This window comes from Myotis brandtii, unplaced genomic scaffold, assembly GCF_000412655.1.
Source record: "Myotis brandtii unplaced genomic scaffold, ASM41265v1 scaffold422, whole genome shotgun sequence".
NCBI lineage: Eukaryota > Metazoa > Chordata > Mammalia > Chiroptera > Vespertilionidae > Myotis > Myotis brandtii.
This window is the reverse complement of record NW_005366171.1, coordinates 1,239,507-1,258,385: the sequence shown is the minus strand read 5'-3', so window position 1 is coordinate 1,258,385 and position 18,879 is coordinate 1,239,507. Positions and strand designations below refer to the sequence as shown.

The following is an 18,879-nucleotide window of genomic DNA, read 5'->3' as shown; positions in this document are numbered from 1 at the left end:
CCTAAAACTATTTATGTAGGGTTATTGTTTTACCTTGTTAGATCTAAATAGTCTTATTCTTTTTGGTGAATAAAATTTCATAACATTTTGATTAATTCTAGATTGCATTCTACTGACTAGATATCCTGACAATTTACCCAAATGGTTTTCTGTGTTTGTGGAAAAGTTTTCTGCATGTTTGTTTTCTTTCTTGTCTTGAAATCTAATGAGCACATTGTAGCTCTTCTTTAATAATTGAGCATCCTTCCGTTGGGGGCTGCGTTCACCTTAGGGCAGCCCAGACTTCCTGTGAGGAATTGCTGCTTTTCGGTTCTCTGAAGCCCAGAGCTGTCAGGGAGGAGAGGGACTGGGAGGGCGAGTCCTGAGGAAGGTGCAGTGCTGCTGGCCCACACCTCCGTGCTAAGAATCCTGGCAGAAACTGGCAGAAAGAGACCTAGTAGAGTGATGGATTGATTTTGATGAACTGGTTGGGAACTTCTTCATCCACTTGCTAGCAAATGTCTAGATAATAAACTTGACATTTAATGATTCAGGTATTTTGAAATAATTATATTTTTGCCATAATATAAACATAAGTTTATTGAATTCCCTTCATCCTCTCTAGTCTGTTAACAGCTCCTGCAATGCTGAGCAGCTGTGTGTATTTTATATTTTTGTTAAAAATAATATTTAAAAAACCCATGTTTGCATTTCCTTATTGAACATAGTTTGAAGATTTTCCTATTAGTTGGCTTATCATTTTATATACCACACATAACACACACACATATTTACATACTCATAGTCATAGATTACACATATACACTCATATGCATCACATGTATACAAACATATACGTATACACGCATACACACACATTATCTTTTGTAGTCTTGGGTTATATCTATGTTTGTCACTGAATCTGGCATAAAATATTCTGTGAACCAAATGCTCAGTTATCTTCCATCACCTTTCCATTGCTCTGTCACACACCTGCCCTCTCCTCCTCCCACTCCAAGTCACAAAGTGATGGGACTTGCTATGCTGTTCTCAGCCACTTCCAACTAAGGAGCAGAAGAACTGGAATTTGAGGTGCTTATAGATGATAGAACTGTACCCACTGGGTTGAAATTTCAAGAATACAGATTTCACCCTGGCTGGGTAGCTCGATTGTTTAGAGCGTCATACCAATACGCCAAGGTTGTGGGTTCAATCCCCGGTCAGGGCACATACAGGAATCAATCAATGGGTGCATAAATGGGTGGAACAACAAATCGATATTTCTCTGTCTCTCTCAAGTCAATCAATACATTTTTTTAAAAAAAGAATATAGATTTCTATTCAACAGAAAGAACTTTTCCACAATCAGAGCTCACCTGCAGTAGAACAGGCTGGACCATGGAGAGTAAACCCCACCCTCCCAATCATTGGAAGCGTTCAGGCAGACCCTGGAAAGCTGCTTGTAAATGCCGTAGCAGAAATTCCTGCCAGGTGGGTAGGACTTGCCCTGGAAACGGAGGAACCACTAAGGAACTTTCCCATGCTTAGGTTGGGCTGTGATATCTTTGGGAATTTTTCTGAAAAGTGTTATTCTTAAAAGAAAGAATTCTGATTATTTAATCTACTAAGTTTTTTCCCCAAGGATTTTTGTGAATAAATATGCTACTTTGTTAATTATATTGAAGTTGAGTTTATGTTAAGAAATTTACTTATTTCCTTTCAAATCTTCATTAGTGGCAAGTAGTGGTATATAAAGTTCTAAAGTGATAACTAAAAATAGGGTTGCCTCTATACAGGATTCATAGAGTACTTCATATTCTTAGGAGTGAAATTTTAATTTTGTTGAAATTTATTCTACGCATATTGAAGTACTTCCCATGGGAAAATTTTGTTTGTTAAAATTATATTATAGGGACAACTTGATGTGATAATTTGAATAACTTATACTTACTAAATTAAGAAAATGTATGTTTCTCTTTCCATTAAAATATTTGAACGTGGCTTTAATCCAAATGGAAATCTGCCAGCAGTTAGTGCTTTCCCCTGTATCACTGTTCTCTCTCCTGGAGGACCTGGTACACCGATTTGGAGCTCCTGGTCTTTTATTTCTCCCTGGCCAGGGAAGTCACCCTTTCCAGATAAGGGGCAGAGCTCCTGGAAGACTAGCAGAGAAAGTGAGGATTTGTTGTAAACAAAAACACGGAACTAAGCGCTCTCCTCTTTCCCGGAGTAGATGCGCTCTGGTTTCCAGTGCCTGGACCTTATGGGAGAATGCAGTCCGCCTCTCCGCACTGCCCATGTCCAGACCTCACTTTCTTAAACTTGTTTTCAAGTAGTTGGCCTTTGGCAATGTCCTTTCTGTTTTCCTTTTCATTTCTAACTTTTAGCCTATGTTAGGTAATGGTATTCTTTGAGGACAGAGATGTTCTGTCATGTATATCTTGTGTTTTCCAAGCTGAGTATGTCTAGATAATGTTTTGTGTTATCAGTAACCCTCTGAATTCCCTACAGTGGGTCCTTAATCTGCTCGCTCAGGTAGACCCAAGATTTTAACTCCTACAACAGCATTACACGTCTTCAAATGAGACACTTGGCAGACCATTGCTTCTTTAACATTAGGTCCTTAGTGATTTCTGATAAATAGTATAATACTTTTCATTGTTTACTAAGCTTAGAAAACAATTTAAGAGGAATGAATGTCTGCGATGAACATGCACCTCTCCCTAATCGCTGAGGGAGGAACCAGAAACTCCGGATGTGTTAGAAATACTATGTGTGCATTACAGAATCCTTGCTTCATAAAGGACATACTTCTTAGTTGTTAAATTATTTGTTGAATGCAGTCAAATATATTTGTTTAGTGAGAATGTTATCATTTTTCTTGTCTGAAAACACCACCTTTACTTATCATAGGAGATAGTACATGTAGCAGATACTTTACCTAGTCTAGGAAGTAGAAAGGATATATAGTAGCTCTTCGAAGACAAGAAGTGTTTGAATTTAAAAAACATTGAAATCAAACAGTTGAGTTATTGTATATTGATATGTTTCTATAAGAAAAAAGTCAGATTTTCTTCATATTTTAGTTAAGATAAAAAATTTCTCTTATTTACAAATTAAGTCTTGGCTCTCTGAGCCCATGTGAATCATGTGCAGGTTTGATGGTGCTTTCACAATTTTGCAACATTTTTGTTCTCCAATATTAAAGCATTGCTATCTGGTATATATGCCCAAGCGCTGGACTTAACATATAATATTTAAAAGCACAAGCCCTGGATCTAGGCTGCCTGGATTCAGATCCTGGCTTCACCACCTACAAGCTTTATGACCTTGGGCAGGTCTCTAGGCCTCTGTTTTCTGATCTGTAAAATGGGATTAACGGCATCAACCAAGAACTAAATGAAATCTTGAATGTAACACTCTTGACATATGGTAAGCACAGATTAATGTAAAATTAATAAAATTTACTTTTATTATTATATTGCTAAAGAACTTGTGTATATTACTAAAATTGCATGATTTTTCCTGCCTGCTTCAAGGCTCCTTAGGGTATAGGTGTTGGCATAAACTAATGAGCACACTAAGAATAAGAAATACCATTTTCATAGGTGACAAGGTGATGCTTCCCACCTCATTTGCCCTCTGATTTTGGTAGGGTCTCTAGGGTACTGTGGTAGATTGCATTATTTTTTCCCAATTATTTAATCCTTCCCTGTGAGGGATTATACATTCACAACCCTTGCCATATGACTTTGCAGCTCTCCCTATCATAGTAGATCAAGGAAATGTTGGTCTAAGCTATATGACTCACTTTGGCTAATGGCATATTAAGAGGTGTGATGTAAGCAGAGACCTTAAAATTGTTTGCATGATTGAGCTTGAATTTCTGCCACCTGCATAAAAAGAATATGCCTTCGGGGAGCCCAAGTTCTCGGAATCATGAAAATTTGCGGGGCAGACCTGAACCAAACACAAAGCCGGAAGTCTAGCCTAGCACAACCAAGCCCTAGAGCTAAATGAGAAAGATTAACGTTTATTGTTATAAAATTCTGAAACTTTTATAGTGTTTCTAATGTAGTTGTACAGAAAAGAGTTAACATAGCAGGCCTAAACTTCTGTCTTGGAAAGGTTTGCTTGCAAGGCTGGCCCTTGGCTGCTTTCTGGGAACTTAGATTTGGGGATGGTTGCAACCATTGACTGATGAGAACGATTCATCGCGCCTAAACTGTTTGTACAGATAATATGCTTTCTGCTGAATGCCTGCTTTCTTTCTGGAAGCCTGGAATTTTGGCAGAGGCTGCCTCCATGACCAGCTTCCAGTAAGAACCCTGGGTGCTGAGAGAGCATCCCTGATTGGCAACATTTCAGATGTGTTGTCACAGCCTGTTACCGGGGTAATTACATGCATCTTGTGTGGCTCCTGGAAGCAAATCCTTGGAAGCTTGACCCGGTTTCCATTGGATTCCACCTCAAGTGCCTTTTGCCTTTGCTAATTGTGCGTTACATCCTTTCACTGCAATACACCGTAGCAGTGATACAACTATATGCTGAGTCCTGTGGTTGCTCCTAGTGAATCATGGGACTTGGGGATGATCTTGGGAACCTCCCAAGTCCAGTAGCCGACTGCAGCAATAGCTGACTAACACAGATACAAATAATGGATTGTGCTAACATGAATCTTGACCTGTTGTTCTTTGATCTAATGCTGTTTGTCATGCCAGTTGCTAGTTTGGATTCATAGACTTCCATAAATAACAATGCTATTGTCCCTACTTTTACTCCCACTAGAACCTCCTGTGTATGTGTAAGGGCTTAGGTTTCACCACAGACTTAGAGCCAGACTTCCCTAATTAAAGGGATATATTAGTGAATCCTTTTAAATTGTTTCCCTGATTTCCCAAGTCTGGCTTTTGCTTAATTCCCCTTAGGGACTATACCTGCTAGGATATGCTATGTATAGCTTTTCCCTGTGGAGAACCAATCATTAGGTTGAGTTATAACTAATACTACTTCAATTCAGATGTATTAATTTGGGGCTTCATCTCTTTGCCTGCCTTTATGCTATAATTGTCACATGTATTACATCTACATCAAGATTTAAACTCTACAAAACAATGTTTTAATTTTTGTTTTAAACAGTCATATATATTTCCAAGAAATTAAGAGGAGAAACTGTCCTATATTTACCCAGATATTTACTATTTCTGATGCTCTTCCTTTCTTAAAATCCAAGTTTTAATCTGGTATGATTTCATTTCAGCCTAATGAGCTTCCTTTGTATTTTTTGTATTGCATGTGTGCTAGTAATCAACTATCCTACTTTTATTTTATCTTAAAATGTCTTTATTTTATCTTAATTTTTGAAGGAGATTTTCTGTTTATAGAATTCTGTCTTGACATGTTTTGGGTCCACACTTTAAAGATGTTATTCTACTGCCTTATGGTTCCAGTTTCTCTGATAAGAAGTCATTGGTAATCTGGAATATTCTTTCCCTAAATATAATATGTTACTATTCTCTGAATGTTCTCAAGGTTTTCTCTTTGGTATTCAGCAGTTTGACAATGACATTTTTAGGCATGTTCTTCACATTTATTCTGCTTAGGGTTTGCTGAACTTCTTGAATCTGTAAATTTGTGACTTCGGGAAATTTGGCATTATAGTTTCTTAATTTTTTTTCTGAGACTCTAATTACATGTTAGACCATTTGATATTGTTCTATTGGTCATTAAGGCATATTTACTTTTTTCAATCTCTTCTTTAAATTGGGTATATTTTATTGATCTATATTCAGTTATCTCCATTTTCCTATTAAACCTATCTTGTGATAGGCTTAATACTTAATTTCATGTGTTACATTTTATTCTAAAATTTCCACTTGGTCTACTGAGACCTCCTTTATTCATTAAATAATATTTTCCTTAACATTACTGGTAATAGTTATGACAACTGTTTTAAAAATTCTTGTTTGCTAATTTCAACATCTTGGTCATCTCAGGGTCTGTCTCTGTTAATTGTTATTTCTGTTGAGTAACTTTGAATTGTATCCTGAACAATGGAAATGTTATAAGCTTAGGTGAGTTAATGTATCTTCAGCTGGGCAGAATTTAGGATGCCCCTTCTCTGGCTATCCTTTCAGGGATTCTTTCATTACATTCTGGTGTCTGTGGTTGCTTTGAATATTATTCTCTAATTATTTAGACCAGAGGGGAAAAAATATAAACATTTACAGTTTGGGGCAGTGGTGGGGAGAGGGGAAAAACACATTGTCATCAAAGGAGCAACATTTGACATATCAACAGAAATAATAGAAGCCAGGAGACAATGGAATGACTTCATTAAAATGCTAAAAACAAAACAATAAAACCTGCCAACTTGGAATTTTTCATTTAGTGATAATTGCCTTCAAAATAAAGATAAAATAAAAATGTTTTCAGGTATGTCAAAGACGAAAGAATTTGTTAACAGCATTTTTCACTGTGAGATACTGAAAGAGAGATTTCAAGGTAAAAGAAAATGATCCCAGATGGAAGTACTGAACTGCAGGAACATATGAAAAGTATTGGCAAGAGTACATATGTGGATAAATATAGAATAATGTTGACTTTTACACAATAACAATAAGCTCTGGCTGGTGTTTTCAGTGGTTAGAGCGCCGGCCCAGGTACCACAGGGTCGCAGATTTGATTCCCAGTCAAGGGCACGTACCTGGGTTGCAGGTTCAATCCCTAGCCCCAGTTGGAGCCTGTGCAGGAGGCAATGGATCGATGTGTCTCTCTCGCATCGATCTCTCTCTCTCTCTCTCTCTCTCCCCCTCCACCCCCTCCCTTCCTTTCACTCTCAATGGAAAAAATATCCTGGGGTGAGGATTAACAACAACAACAAAAACAATAGCAATAATAATAACTTTCGTTTCAATAAGCTAGAAAAAGAATAGCAAATTAAGTACTCTCCCAACAAAGCTAGAAGGAAAGAATGATTTCAAAAGGAGAATATTGTGAATGACTTAATATCTGTATATTGGAATAATTATATGAAATGGTCAAATTCCTTTTTAAAACATTAAAACAGATACAAATATAAAAAATCTAAATAGTTCTATATTTATTTTTAAAATTGAATCTATAATTAAGAACATTCCATAAATGAAAACTCTAGTCCCAAATTATTTTACTGGTTAATTCTTCCAAATATTTAAAGAAGAAAGAAGAAAAAGCTTGTTACACAAACTCTTGAGAGTATTTCTCAACACATTTAAAAGGCAAAACATGAATCTTTGACATTATTACATTAATACCAAAACATGACAGGGGTATTATAAGAAAATACAATTATTAGTCAATATCTCTCAAAAATATAGATGCTAAAGTCCCAAACACAATATTGCAAACTGAATCCAGAAATAAATAACAAAGGTAATGCATCATGATCAAGTGTACAGTATATTCCAGGAGTGCATGTTTGGATTAACAGCCAAGAATCAAACAATGTGATTCATCATATGAAGGGGTAAAGGGGAAAAGTCATATAATTTTTTTCATTAATTTTGAAAAAAGCATTTGATAAAATTCAACAATCAAACATGAGGAAAACACTCAGCAGAGTAGGAGCAGATGGGAACTTCTTTTACATATTAAGATATATTTACCCCCCCCCCCCAAAAAAAAAGACTTCTAAAGCTAGTATTATTTTTAATGGTTTAATGTTGAACACTTTCCCACTGAAGATAAGAGAAAGGCAAAGATGTTCTTTTTTAATTTCTTTTAAACAAGCTAGAGGTCTTAGCCAATGCACAAAGGGAAATAAAAGAAATAAAATTATGTAGATTGAAAAGGAAGAATAAAACTATCTCTATTTTTAGATGACATAGAAAATCTTGAGGTATCTACAAAAAATGCACTAAATAGGTTGCAGGATGGAAGATCTGTATACAAAAATCAATTATATTGTTATATACTAGCATGACATTGGAAAACCGAAATTTAAAATACCATTTAAAATATTATTGCAAAACATAAAATTATTTACTGATAAATCTAACAAAATATGTGTAAGATATTTATATTAAAACTGCAGCATATTGCTGAATGAAATGGAAGAATATTGAAATATATGGAGAGATATACCATGTCCATGAGTTGGAAGATCTGATACTATTAAGATGTTTATTCTCCCCAAATTGTAGCTTTAAAGAAATTCTGAATTGAAATCTAGGGCTTTTGCTTTTCTGTTAGAAATAAATTAACAGGATTATTCTAAAATGTATTTGGAAATACATAAGACCTAGAACACCTAATAGAACCTGAAAACAACAAAGTTGGAGAACTTATATGACCTGATTTCAACATTTATTGTATAGCTACAGTAATCCATACAGTGTGGTATTGGTGTAAGAATAGACAAATAAATAGAGCAAGCAATAAAACAAAATTGAGAGTCTAGAAATTGATCCACACTTATGTAGTTAATTGATTATTGACAGAGATTTTAAAGGCATTCAGTGAGGAAAGGGTAGTTTTCAATAAATGGTACTGGAATAGTAGGATATTTATATGGAAAAATTAATAATTTGACACCCTCAGCTTACACTGTACACAAAAGTTAATTTGAAATAGGTAATAAACCTAAATCCAAAAGCTAAACTGTAAACCTCCTAAGAGAATATCATCCATTCAGAGAGTAGTCAGATACTTAGAACAGAGAAAGCACTTTTAAAAATGAACTTCATCAAAAGTAAACACATTTGTTCATCTAAAAGATTTTAAGAAAAGGAATAGGCAAGACACAGACAGGGTGGAAGTATTTGCAAAAAGTATATCTGACAAAGGACTTGTATCCAGAATATGGAAACAATTCCTACAACTCAATAATAAGGCAACCCAACTGTAAAATAGGCATAAAACCTGAACAGACACTTCAGATAGGGAGATATACAAATAGTCCATAAGCATATGAAAAATGTACAAGATCATTAGTCATCAAGAAAATGCAAATGATATCAGGAAAAGCCACAATAATATAACACTACACTCTATAGAATTTAAACTTAAATTGTCAAATTTAAAAAGACTGGAAAGTCCAAATTTTAGCAAATATTGGAGCAACTGGAACTTTTCTGTCTTGCTGGTAGGAATGCAAAATGGTATAGTTCCTTTGGAATACAGTTGGGCAATTATTTATAACTAAAAGCCCGGTGCACAAAAATTTGTGCACTGGCAGGGGGTGGGTCCCTCAGCCCAACCTGTGCCCTCTCACAGTCTGGGACCCCTGGGGAGATAACCACCTGCTGGCTTAGGCCCGCTCCCCTGGTGGCAGATGGCATGCCTGATCCCGCGGTGTCTGCCCGGTCTCCCCCAGTTGCAGATGGCAGGCCTGGATCCCGAGCTGGGGCGGGCAGTGGCTCAGGATCACGCTGCCGCCCGCCCCGCCCACCCAGCCCACCCCGCCCTACACACGGCAGGCCCGGATCCTGCACTAGGGCGGGCGGAGGTTTGGAATTGTGCTGCCGCCCGCCCTGGGCCGCACACGGCAGGCCAGGATCTCGCACTGGGGCGGCCAGCGACTAGGAATCACGCTGCCACCAGCCCCAGGCGGGGCAGTGCAGCGGGATTTGCCTGCAGTATGCAAATTAGCCGCCATCTTTGTTGGTGGTTAATTTGCATATCATGCTGATTAGCCAATGGGAGGCGTAGCAAAGGTACGGTCAATTACCATGTTTGATAGGAAGTTAAGCATTTACTCACCATTAACCCAGCAATCCCAAACGTAAGTTTGAAAAGGATTTTTAGAATATGTTTATAGCAGCTTTATATATAAACAGCCCCAAACTGGAAACAACCCAAGTATCCATTAATAGAAGAATGGATAAACAAATTGTGATATATCCATATAATAAAATATTAATTGTCAATAAAAATACTAATTCATGGATGATGCAAAAGAGTACATGCTGTATGTTATTTCATTTATATGAAGTTTTAGAAAAGACATAGTAATTTTTGTTGAGAAATATCAGAACACTTGTAGCCCCGGGATGGAAGGGAGTTGACTAGGATGTGGCACTCGGAAACTTTCTGGGAAGTTTTTCTACTTCTTGATTGGCATGCTGGTTCTACATTGTTAAAACTCATAAAACTGTACACTTGAAATTTGTACATTCTACTATGTGGAAATTCTACTTTAATAAGAAAAGAGAGATGTTTACATCTCTCTCTAATTTGCAAGTTAGATTTTATTTTCATTACCTACATGTAAGACCCAGCTCTTTATGTGGGAAGCCTTATATTAGAAATCTATATATTTGGAAGTCAATTTCTCTTCTTCCCTTCTCTCCTTTGTTTTCCCCCCTTCCTTCTTCCTTCTGAAAGCCATAGGAGTATAAGAGAAAGTGGGTGACCATTGCAAGCAAAGGTGTAACTGAACACTTGTATCAGAATGTTCTGTCACTTGGACCTTGTGCAGGCCTATAATTTGAATGTGTGACTCTAGAAATGGTTGCTATGGTGATAAACCACTTTACTTAAATAGCATATATTTTACTCAAAATTCAGAGAAATGGTAACCGTTTCTGGTAATCACGCACTGGTATTAGCTTTCAGGGATGTGCCTAGAGCTTACACGTTTCACATCCATTATCATCAGATGAGTTCATCAGGTTAAAGTTATGCCAGTGAATAATGAACTATGTATACTTAGCCCAGTTTTCTTGTTACATATCTCCCCTTGACACATGCTGCCCCCTTTTCAAGATGAGTAATGTGAGCTGGAGAAATCAGGCCCAGGGTGCTGAATTTCTAAAAGATGGAACGGAAGGGAACCTTGTAAGGTTATCTTTTCCCTCATTCTGCCTCTGGTAGGACTGACTGTTCTTACAGTCCTGAATGGTTAGACTGTCAAGGTGAGGAACAATAGAAATGCCACTTAGGGCAGCCCCCTGTGTAATCCTCCCACTGCAGTGCTCAGAGATGCTGTCCAGCTCGTGCTGAAATCCTCCCCCTTCTTCATTTTATAGATTGTGATTATATAGATCCTCCAGTTCTTTATATTTTTAGACTGAAGGACTCTCTTTTAAAGAATCCTCCACCTGTTAATCATATTAGTAGCCTGTCTGTAAACTTTCTTGGTCTCTCTATTCTGTTCAAGCTGGTTGCAGCGTTTCAGGTGTGAATTCTTCACAATTTTACATAAGGATAGAAGGATTATTTTGTATTTGATTTCGAAGATGCTTTCTGATCACAGCCAGGTTTTCTTGGCCACTGTGCAGTACCTTTGGAGAATGGTCTATACTGATTTTTAGATTCTCTTTCTTGGATTGATAATGATGGCCAACAGCCTCATAATGATCATTTAGAGTCTTTCTCCCGAAACTAAATATTGAAGTTCCTCTCCCATCTTTCTCCCCCTTTGTACAATCTTATGGGAGCACATCGCCTTCTGTTTGCCTTTCATGACCTGCAAGATCTTAGCAACTCCTGTATACAGCCTTGGCAGTTTCACTTTTCATTTCTCTATTACTCATAAAACTTTTAGATCGTATCAGTGACAGCATAGATCTCTGAGGAATTCCGTCGAGTATGAGAAAAGAAAAAGAGAAACCTAAAATTTAGATATCTATAATCTAAAATCTGTATCCCTGAAAAATTAAGACTTGTTCGTGTTTCTAGAGAAAAGACTGGAAGCTAGAATTCGCCTTGGCTATTTATGTTCCAAGGAGATGAGAGACTTGGCTCCTGGTGAAGGAAGTTTAAGCTCTGCCTGAAGGGCCGTGTGAGGGCCAGCCTGCGTCCATGTTTTGTTGGCATCAGAGAACAGTTTCATTGAGGGGAAATTTAAGAGGGGAAACTCAGTGTTGAGGAAAGCTCTTAGGATTCTGCTTCCTAAACTTAATGCCACTGCAAATTAGCAAAGAGAAATGGCAAAGTATGCACACATATAATATTTGACAGGATGCACCCATATACACAGAAGCTTGTAAGCATTTACATTTGCATAAAGATAACTAGATTTGCACTGATGTAACCAGGGAGCAAAGGAACACGCATTGTGTATGTTTCTGTGCAGCCAGTTTTAGGCCAACTGAGGAGCTCAATTAAAATATGGTTGACATATTAGTTTTAACATGCACTAAATACCAGACGGAAAACAAATAAGAAAACAGGCACTCATATGGTGCTGGTTAAGAGCATTAGTTTAATGACTCGAGTACATTAATTAACAAATGGAAGCGTAAAGAATAGGAATATGAATGCATTCAAAAAAGCGGACTGAGTCTCTCTTCCTGTTCTCTATTGGTTGTGGTGGACAGGCTGACAAACATTTCCTCAATGACTTGGATGGTCACTCAAGCGGTGGAAATGTCAAAAGAGAGAGGGTTACACTTAGATTCACCTTTTAATAGGATTTGTATGTCAAGTGAATTAAATTTTTATGAATTGAAATTTCCAGGATAGGTTTCATGTCTTCGGGACCAGGACTGTACTAGACAAAGCTACTTACCTTCAACCAGATACTAGAACATCTGGGTGTTGTCCTCTCAGCCTATTGCCGAGAGCAGGGGAGTTTTCAGTGAGAGGAGGGATACAAACTATAGGACTGAATGCTAATGCACTTTAAGTATTTCCTATTTCTTTAAAGACTTCACAGAGAAGCAGCCCAGAAATTTTCTTGGAGAAAAAACGTCTATGAAGAAAAGGACCTGTTTACATTTCCAAATTTATACAAATTAATTTTCCCATGAACAGGAGTTAGCAGGCACTGTTGCAGAGTCACACATGAGTAGTGCTCTGAAGAGGCACAGGTTTGAGGGCTCTGCAATAAGCAAACACCAGGTACGTTTTCTCTTTCCTAAAATGCAGGCACCAAAGATTGTTAATGACCCGTAGCTTCGCTGCAGCCCTGGGAGGCCATTTACTCATTGGCAAGTGCTCCCAGTGTGTATAGAACATGGTCACTTGAGTCACAGGAGCCTGATCAGAGAATCACCAGGTTTATTTGTTTTGTGTGACGTGTAATCTGTGCTTTGAAAATTGCTAGCCTGATTATTAACTCGTGTGTCCGCTAACTTTCAGTTAACCAGAGAACTAAACTTACGCCCTTCCCCGGATCATTCTGTGTATATGAGAGCCTGCTGTATCGTAGCCCATGTCTCGTCACCATCCTGCTGTGTAGGCCCCCTGAGACATTCTCTGCTCCTTTAGAACTCTGTGCTCTGCTCCATTTAATTAGAAGTGACCACTTTAAAAATGGGTCTAAGGTCAAAATAGACTCTGCTTCCCTCCTGACAGGACTAGAGAGCGTTTTCTCTAAGGTGGGGTGAGGTGACCTGAGAAGGTACAATTGCCTCTTAAAACCGGTTCTACTTGTTTCATACTTTGAAGCTATGATGTACTTTCCCAGCCACCACCTCATTCATTCTCATAATAAACCCATGTAGTAAGTGTGAAAATGAGGCATCAAGGCTCCAAGAGGTCTACAGGCGGTGTGACGGGTTGGAGGCCAGTACCTGGAATCAATGCCGAGGACGAGCAGGGCCTAGGCAGCAGCGTTGTACCCAGGTCGGAAAGAGCAGTCATGGTGGGCTTGCCGGGTACCCACACAAATGCCGCAGCTGGCCCAGTACAGCCGTCCAAGCGGACTTCCCTGTGCAAAGGTTCCCAGATACTTACTTTCGTGTCGTGTGGCAGAGGATCTGAAACTGCACCTTGAGTTTGCGCTACACCAAACACTAAACAATTCCGCTTTCTTGAGGGTGCTAATGGAGCTTTCTCTGGCAATTTCACAATGTGTTTAGTTCATATGTCACGTCTGGTCAGTATTCAGCTTGCAAATCCGGGACAGTTCTGTCGTTCCTTGCTTCTTTGAGTTGATGAATGTTGCTTTGTGTCTGAAAATTAACCCAGGCCTTTTATTTCTAGCCCACTGCTCATAAAAAGAAATTTCCTGTGAAAAGTAAGAAGGAAAATGCGGACAACTCGGACATGGGCAATTCAAATCCCACCCCTTACAGACCCCTTCCAGCTGGAGTCAAGGGAGAACTAGAGAAATCCTCTGTGCCTTCAAACCAAGGAGCAACAACCAAATACTCTACGAAGCCCATTGCCCTGCCTAGAACCAAAAAGAAACTCTAAGGCTCCCTCCAACGCTGAACAGAACAAAGACAGAGCTGCTCTTTCTAGTGCTAAAATGAGGAGATAGGAGGTGAAAAGGACAGCTCTCTGTGATCGTTTAGCCTTGAGCCCTGCAGTGTGTGTGCACCAGTTTAGAATCCAAGCCAGTTACCTCCAAGCAGGTGGTGGTAAAGGACAGCCACCAGCAGGCTTGAGGGCGGGGCTGGGGCTGAAATCAACGGCAAGGTGTTTTCCAGGTTTGTTTAGAGGAGCAGATGCCCTCAGAGCAAGGCTGTGGGCATACTTGCTCACTTTCACTTCACATTCTTAGATTTCAGCGCAGTTATCTACAGGGAAAATGAGAACCAAATGTGGTAACGGAGGTCCCTAACGGTTATGTGCACTTTGCACTAGAAGACTTTGTTAGGAAATTATTAATAAACTCACCAAAGGCATCACAGCAGAAGTGCTCTGGCCATTCACGTGTGTTCTTGTGATCGTAGGTCGCTATAGATTGTATAAGACAACTTAATTTAAATGTAGAAAAATAGAAGATTTTGTAACTGCTTACCATTAACTTGCTGCTAAATTCCCAATGTATTGATTGAATCAATAAAAAAACAGATGTTACCCGTGTACATTAATTTTTATGTTAGGAAGTGAATATCTTAAGGTCCTCTAAACCCCTATGCAAATTATGAGCTGGCCCGCTGCTGCAAGGGGAGGTATACATCTTTGGGGAAAGTCATGAGGCTGGATACAGGGGGAAATACATCATTATTCTTTGTATCATGGGTTTCTTTTTCCACCTGGGCAAATAATTTTGCCATTTTAGGTCAAACTGAGTGAGTGGGTGCCTCACTTGGCCTTCCAAATAAATTCTAAAGAAACAATTTGCATTGGCTTTTACCTTTATAAAGCAGTAACCTAGTTTCCTTTCATTCCCCCTCCCCAGTAGGATTGTCATTTAGGCCTCCAGAATGACCCATATCTGGCCAGCTGAGCATGTACTAGTTGCATATAAATCCCCTCAGTGGCTAAAGGTAGTAGACGTGCTTCTTGCCATTAATTTGGAAGATGCTGTTGTACTTCTGAATGAGCCAAAGATAACCCTGACCTCTGTTGCCCTTGGCTGAGTAGTTCTGCCACTGTTTTCCTAGTGCCTTGATGTGCTTGTCCTGGGGGCATCTGACAGCTTGAGCTTATCTAGTCTAAATGGTCTAGACTTAAAACTGGAGTTGTCATAGCTTCTTCAAGGTCTTTCTCCCTTACCGATGGTTACTTTGAGTCCTGTCAGGAGCCCATAGCCATCTCTGGAGCGTTGAGCCTTCTCTCCAGGTTGAGTGAACCAGTCTTTGAGGAGCATGGCTGCCTACCTGCCGAGAAGCCGGCCTCCGTAGGTGGTTTCCCTTCCCTTCCAGTGCTCCTGTTGGCAGGGGGGTTGCTGGCTGCTGGCCTCCTTGCAGAAAAGGCACCCGAGACAGCGGCTTTGATTCTGTCCCTCCACTGGGCTTGCAAATGGAACATCCCCTGTTTGCAAAATGCTCTTAACTTTTATAGCATGACACAGTCTTTTGTATCATGGAGCAGGATATTCTGTTGTTAAATTGAGTGCTATCCACATTTCTCTTTGGTCTTAAATGAGGGATTCCACTCAGTAAGCTTGAGCAGAGGTCCAAACTGAGCATGAAGTGAAAGATGAAGTCATTTTATACCCAATTAGTGTGTCTGTACCCTTTCTCACCCCAGCACCAGGCCAGGCCAGCCGTCCTTCTACCAGAAAGAGGCGTTCGTTTAGCTCTCCCCTGTCTAGGCCTTCATTTTATTTATGTAGACTCCTTTTGATAGAAACTTAGCTCACTTTTTCTAAAGGGAATTTTTATATTATTTTTATTTATTTACTTGCGTGGAACACACCTGGGCCAGGCCATGTCTGAGCTTTAGTCCCCCGGCTGTTGTACCTCTTTAATATCTGGGGATGTACTGCTTTGCTTTCTTCATCTGTTTTCCTGGCTGTGAAAAAATAGTTCTGTTTCGGATTGGTTTTCGGTGACCGCATGGCAACTCTAAGGCATTGACAGCAATCACTGTGACATCTGTGCCCTCAGCATGGAGGGCTGGGCTTTGCCATGACCCAGAGGGACACTCTCTCTAGGACAGCACAGCACAGCACAGGTGTTATTTCCAAGGAATGCAAATGCTGATCAACATCTGACTTAAAAATTACAGACAAGTCAAGGCAAGAGGCCCATGATAAAGGAGATGCATGCGGGGGAGACGTTCAGTGAGAACAAAAGATGATATCAGAGAAGGGCTTACATCAAAGAAGAAAGGAAAATGGGGTGGGTGGGGTGAAAAGAAAACAGAGTGTGTGCAATTAATGAGAACACTGATTGGATGACAACACATGGCTCTGCCGAGCCCGGAAGCAGGAGCCGGAGGAGGGGAGCACAGTTCCTGGTGATGGAACTGGTCCCTCCGTGCCCAGCACAGGAGCACACCCGGAGGAAGACGGGCCGGAGAACAGAGACCCAGGGAAACGGGCGCTGAGAAAGGCCGTGGTTTTAAGAGTTGGCCATGGAAGAGCCCTTACATGTTGAAGAGTGTTATGTGGTTTTGAGAGGAGGGAAGGAGAAAAAATAGCAAACATGTTGTGCTTGTCACTGAAATGCTTTGTTTAAATAATTAAATAACTTGATTTGTCTCCAAAATATAAGTTCCAGGTTAGACAAATCAAAAGCAGCACGTCTTGAAAATGAAGCTTTTTAAATCCTGGCCCTACTGTTGGAATGGAGAATAAAGGCTTTGTTCAAACATGCATTCCCAGCTGTAGGCCCGGCTCTGAGATCAGCCAGGGAAGTCGTGTCCTCACGGCTGCACTTGGCTGGAGACCAAGGAGCCGCGGCCTCTGGGAAGTGACCCTGGGCTGGATATTGTCCATCTGCCTTCGCAGAGCCGCTCTGCCCTGCTCTGTCCCCACCGCCCAGAGAGGCTGATCGTAGGGCCTCCAGCAACAGGCTCCCTCGGCCACTGGGTTTGTTGGGATTTGGTCAGTGGGAGACAGCAACAGGGGACCTGAGGGCTGAGAGTTGGGTCTAGTCGTTGGTTCCCCCGGCACCTTTGTGCTCAGCTGCCGGAACTCATTGCATTTTCCTTCTGTCTCCCAGTTGTGTCCCCTGCCCCTTTAGACCAAGACCAGGGTTATAACCTTGGGGCGCTGTGTCTGTCCCTGTGGGTTTCCCTAACCTCTCAGTACCTTTATAAATAGCCTCTTGGTTAAACTTTCAACCAGCCCATTTGAGTGTACCATCTGTCTCCTCCTGGGACCCGGAGTGATCCAGACCCTTTGCTCATCAGTTCACCATTGCTCTTGACCTGGGCCACTTTGGTCAGTGGTTGCCAATCTCATCCCAGATACCAGCAAAGAGCCTGAATGAGTTCTTCCTGAAATAAACTGATGCGCCCAGTGGTCACTAGGGGCTGAGGGAGCGGGTGTTTGGGCAGATGGTCTTGGGGTTGGTGCCTAGATGGAGCAAGATGAGTCTAACACTGCCCAACTGGGTCTGAAATTGTAGACCCAGGAGGCTTGTATTTAGGTCTTGAATTCCAACCATGGCTTTTGGAGCCTAAAGAAAGCAGCACTTGTAACAGCCAAGAGGGCCCACGGGCCAGGCTGGGAGCCTCCCTGCTGGCTCCTGGCCAGGACTTGGGGGTGTACCAGAGGCTTCCAGGGGACTTGGCACCAGGAAGCAGGGGTGTCTCCAGGGCTGTGCGTTCGTTTCATCTCTACAAGCGCTAAAACCAGCTTACAAAGCATTTAAAGCAAAATTTTCACTCTTCAAAGGTCTCGCCATAGTTCAGTTTTACTCTTCAGGATCCTGTATTTCTCTGAGTGAGCTGCCTTAGAATTGGTTTTGATTTCTCTTCGGTACATTGTTATCACTTAATTCTCATTGGCGAGCCAATTTTCTTTGCCTTTGTTCTTCAAAGGAAGGCCGTATTCAGGGTCTGTCTTGCATTTTTGCAGCTGCCTCCTTCCTCAATTGCTAGTATAATTAACTCAACTCTGCTGCCTCGCTGTCAGGTCTCCACATTTCCCCAACTTATCTGGAGCAGTTCTCAGCAGGAGTGGTGGGGATTCCCACCGCTGCCCCACTGGCCACGCTTCAAGCAGCAGCACACGCCTGACAGTGGGGCTTTGGGAAGATTAATAGGGCCATTGCAGGGTCACCACTGGCCATCTCAGAGGCTGCCCTCTCAGTTGCCTGGTGCCATCCCAGGCGTCTTAGGTGGACCCAGTGAACACAGGGTGGAGACCCCAGAGGACCTCCTCTCTGAAGCACTCCATGGCTCCCGGCCTGGTCCCGCGGACAGGGCCACTGGATGCCATGCGGATCCCCCCGCCCCTGGTACAGACTTCTTCCAATTGGATTCTGCATCATCTTCAGATCATACCTGCCCTGGCATGGATACAGGGTTACATAAACCTTTCTGCCTTTGGGGGTCTGAGACACAATCTTTGACCCTCTCATCCTGTCGGGCTCTGCGGACGCGCCTGACACCAAGCTGTTGTTCAGGAAAGACTTGCCTCATCAGCACAGAAAGTTGTCTCCATCGCAGGGGCAACTGCAAGTTCCCAGGAGTGAGCATCTCCAGTGTGACCCTGGGGCAAGGCAGCAGTATTGTCGGGTCCAGGCATTGGTTCACATTGAGTTTTCTAGACATTGAAGTCCCCTTGTAGGCTGGACTTTGAACTGTATTAGTCGAAGGGATCTCTGTCTTTTAGCTAACACCCCT

At 40.9% G+C, this 18,879-nt stretch overlaps 1 protein-coding gene across 9 annotated transcripts in view; it reads left to right on the top strand.

Annotated features, from left to right (window-relative positions):
• Positions 1 to 14,726, top strand: part of STK33 (serine/threonine kinase 33) — a 129,244-nt gene extending 114,518 nt beyond the window's left edge. For all 9 annotated transcript variants that reach the window (XM_014545840.1, XM_014545839.1, XM_014545838.1 and 6 more), the window contains one exon: positions 13,891 to 14,726. In XM_014545840.1, the coding sequence (XP_014401326.1) occupies positions 13,891 to 14,103 (213 nt within the window). In that variant the 3' untranslated portion in view covers positions 14,104 to 14,726. The remainder of the gene's footprint in view (positions 1 to 13,890) is intronic.
• Positions 14,727 to 18,879: the final 4,153 nt, after the last annotated feature.